This window comes from Otolemur garnettii, unplaced genomic scaffold (genome assembly GCF_000181295.1).
Source record: "Otolemur garnettii isolate 467f Iridium unplaced genomic scaffold, OtoGar3 scaffold00003, whole genome shotgun sequence".
Lineage (NCBI taxonomy): Eukaryota > Metazoa > Chordata > Mammalia > Primates > Galagidae > Otolemur > Otolemur garnettii.
The window spans coordinates 8,545,411-8,548,270 of NW_003852398.1; the positions used below are offsets into that span (position 1 = coordinate 8,545,411).

The 2,860-nt window shown below is 46.6% G+C and overlaps 1 protein-coding gene across 3 annotated transcripts in view; it reads right to left on the reverse strand.

The window, feature by feature from the left end:
* Positions 1–1,923: 1,923 nt before the first annotated feature.
* The window catches only part of WWC1 (WW and C2 domain containing 1), a 177,805-nt gene continuing 176,868 nt past the window's right edge, over positions 1,924–2,860 (reverse strand). For all 3 annotated transcript variants that reach the window (XM_003781963.3, XM_023515284.1, XM_023515282.1), the window contains exon 23: positions 1,924–2,711. In XM_003781963.3, the coding sequence (XP_003782011.1) occupies positions 2,645–2,711 (67 nt within the window). In that variant the 3' untranslated portion in view covers positions 1,924–2,644. The remainder of the gene's footprint in view (positions 2,712–2,860) is intronic.

Consider the following 2,860-nt stretch of genomic DNA (forward strand, 5'->3'; position numbering starts at 1 on the left):
GTAGCAGAGGGATAGGTCACTTTGACCATTGGGTCTTCTGCCCCGTTGTGCTGTCCAGTGCCCTTAATGGAAGAGCAGAAAAGGCCATAGGGTTGGCAAGGACTGCAGCCTCCCCAAAGCTCTGAGCTTTGTAGGCTTTAAGGGGCCACAGGAGCAGCAAGGTACACAATCCTTATGCTGTCGGACATACTACAACTGAGCTGGGGACAATAATGATAGATGCTCAAAGGAAGAAACTCTGAAGTCAGTTCTCAGCATCTCAGCATGTGGGGTGAAAGCCTGTGAACGTGGGAGTACAGAAAGTATCCCCAATCTAGGGATTTGTTTGTTTGTTTGTTTTGAGACAGCCTCAAGCTATCCCCCTGGGTAGAGTGCCATGGCATCACAGCTCACAGCAACCTCCAACTCCTGGGCTCAAGCGAGTCTCCTGCCTCTGCCTCCCAGGTATCTGGGACCACAGGCACCTGCCATTAACGCCTGGCTATTTTTTGGTTGCAGCCATCATTGTTGTTTGGCAGGCCCGGGCTGGATTCGAACCCACCACCCTAGGTGTATGTGGCTGGCGCCTTAGCCACTTGAGCCACAGGCGCCAAGCCGGATTTTTTTTTTTTAAGAGACAGAATTTTACTTTGTCGCCCTTGGTAGAAGGCCATGGCATCACAGCTCACAGCAACCTCCAGCTCTTGGGCTTAGGCGATTCTCTTGCCTCAGCCTCCCAAGTAGCTGGGACTACAGATGCCCACCTCAACGCCCAGCCATTTTTTGTTGCAGTTTGGCTGGGGCCAGGTTCGAACCCGCCACCCTCGGGATATGGGGCTGGTACCCTACCCACTGAGCCACAAGTGCCGCCCAGCATCCTAAATCTAAAGTGTGGTGGTTCACAGCTGTAATCCTAGCCCTCTGGGAGGCTGAGGCTGGTGGATTGCTTGAGCTCAGGAGTTTGAGAACAGCCTTAGCCAGAGCAAGACCCCATCTTTACCCAAAACAGAAAAATTAGCCAGGCATTGTGTTGGGACTTTGTAGTCTCAGCTACTCAGGAGGCTGAGTCAAGAGGATCATTTGAGCCTAAGAATTTGAGGTTGCTGTGAGCTATTATGATACTATAGTACTCTACCAGGGTGACTGAGTGAGACTTTGTCTCAAAAAAAAAATTAAACTAGGAATGTGGATTTCCAATGAGCTGAAAAGTCATGTTAATGTAATGAACAAATGAGCACAGTGCACAAAAGGAAAAAAAAATGTTGCCAAGCTCAGCAGCTCACACCTATAATCCCAGCACTTTGGGAGACCGAGGCAGGAGGATTGCTTGAACTCAGGAGTTCGAGACCAGCCTGGGCAACACAGTGAGGCTCCATCTCTATTAAAAAAGTACAAAAATTACCCAGGCAGAGTGGCAAATGCCTATAGCCCAAGTTACTTGAGAGGCTGAGACAGGAGGATCATAGAGTCCAGGAATTTGAGGTTGCTGTGAGCTTACCTGATACCACTGTACGCTAGCTTGATTGACAGAGTGATACTGTCTTGAAAAAAAAAATATTTTTCAGGATTGGGTATGAAAGGGAAAGGCCCAGTGTCGCATGCCTATAGTCCTGGCACCCTGGGAGGCTGAGGCAAATGGATTGCCTGAGCTCAGAGGTTCAAGACCAGCCTGAGTAAGAGCAAGATCCCTTCTCAAAAAATAGCTGGGTGTTGTGGCAGGTGCCTATAGTCCCAGCTTTTCGTGAGGCTGAGGCAAGAGGATCACTTGAGCCCAAGAATTTGAGGTTGCTGTGAGCTATGATGTCACAGCATTCTTCCTGGAGTGACAAAGGGAGACTATCTCAAAAAAAAAAAGGAAAAGAAATGATTGGAAAGGGGAAGAGTCAAAAATTAGGAAATGCAGATGAAATGAGGGGTGGGAGAGGAAAAAAGAGTGAGAGGAAGTTGTTTTTGAAAGGCCACTTTATTGATGGAGATAAAACTGAATGGAGTTCCCCACTGCCCTCCCCTCACTCGCATCAGCGGCTTCACTGGGCATCTGAGACCCGTGTGGCCTGTCGCCAGCACAGGCGGGCTGTTCAGCCAGCTTGGCACTGCCCCTCCAAGTCAGGCGGCCACATAAAAACACATCACAGCTCATAAAGATTTGTGGATGCACCTCTGAATCCCCCCAAAGGTTTCTGTGCATTTTTTTTTAATATTGTACAAAATATGTTAAGTAGGAAAGGTTAGCTGTACTGTGACATCCTCAGGACGTCCTTTCAGGATTACCATCCCCCAAATATTACTTCTTATTGCAGTAAGACTTCTAAAAGGAGAGCTGTACAAACAAAAAAAACCTAAATGATTTTAAGAAGAGCAGCATCTCAGCACTGCTTTAATTCATTTAAATTTTCTTTCCCAAAAATACATTCCTAAATATACAAACTATACAATCTTATCATCTTAATGCTGGTTTTTTTGTTTGTTTGTTTCTGCTTTTGGTAGGTTTGTTTTGTTTTAATAATAACAATAGAACCCACACAGAAAAAATCTGTCTTCAAACCAACAAGAGCGGTAGAGGACTTGTAACTTAGTACCTTCATATAACACCACATAAATAACTTTAGCCACAGTCAATGTTCACAGCATGGTGAGTTGGAACAAAGAAATACTTTTCCGGCGATTAGACATCATCTGCAGAGAGGGTTGGGATATTCATCCGAGGCCGTGTGAAAAATGCCATCTTCTCCCTATAAAAGAGGACATCCCTTTAGAGTAGGGGTTTTCTTTTTTTTTTGAGACAGAGCCTCAAGCTGTCCCCCTGGGTAGAGTCCCGTGGCATCACAGCTCACAGTAACCTCCAACTCCTGGGCTCAAGCGAGTCTCCTGCCTCCGTCTC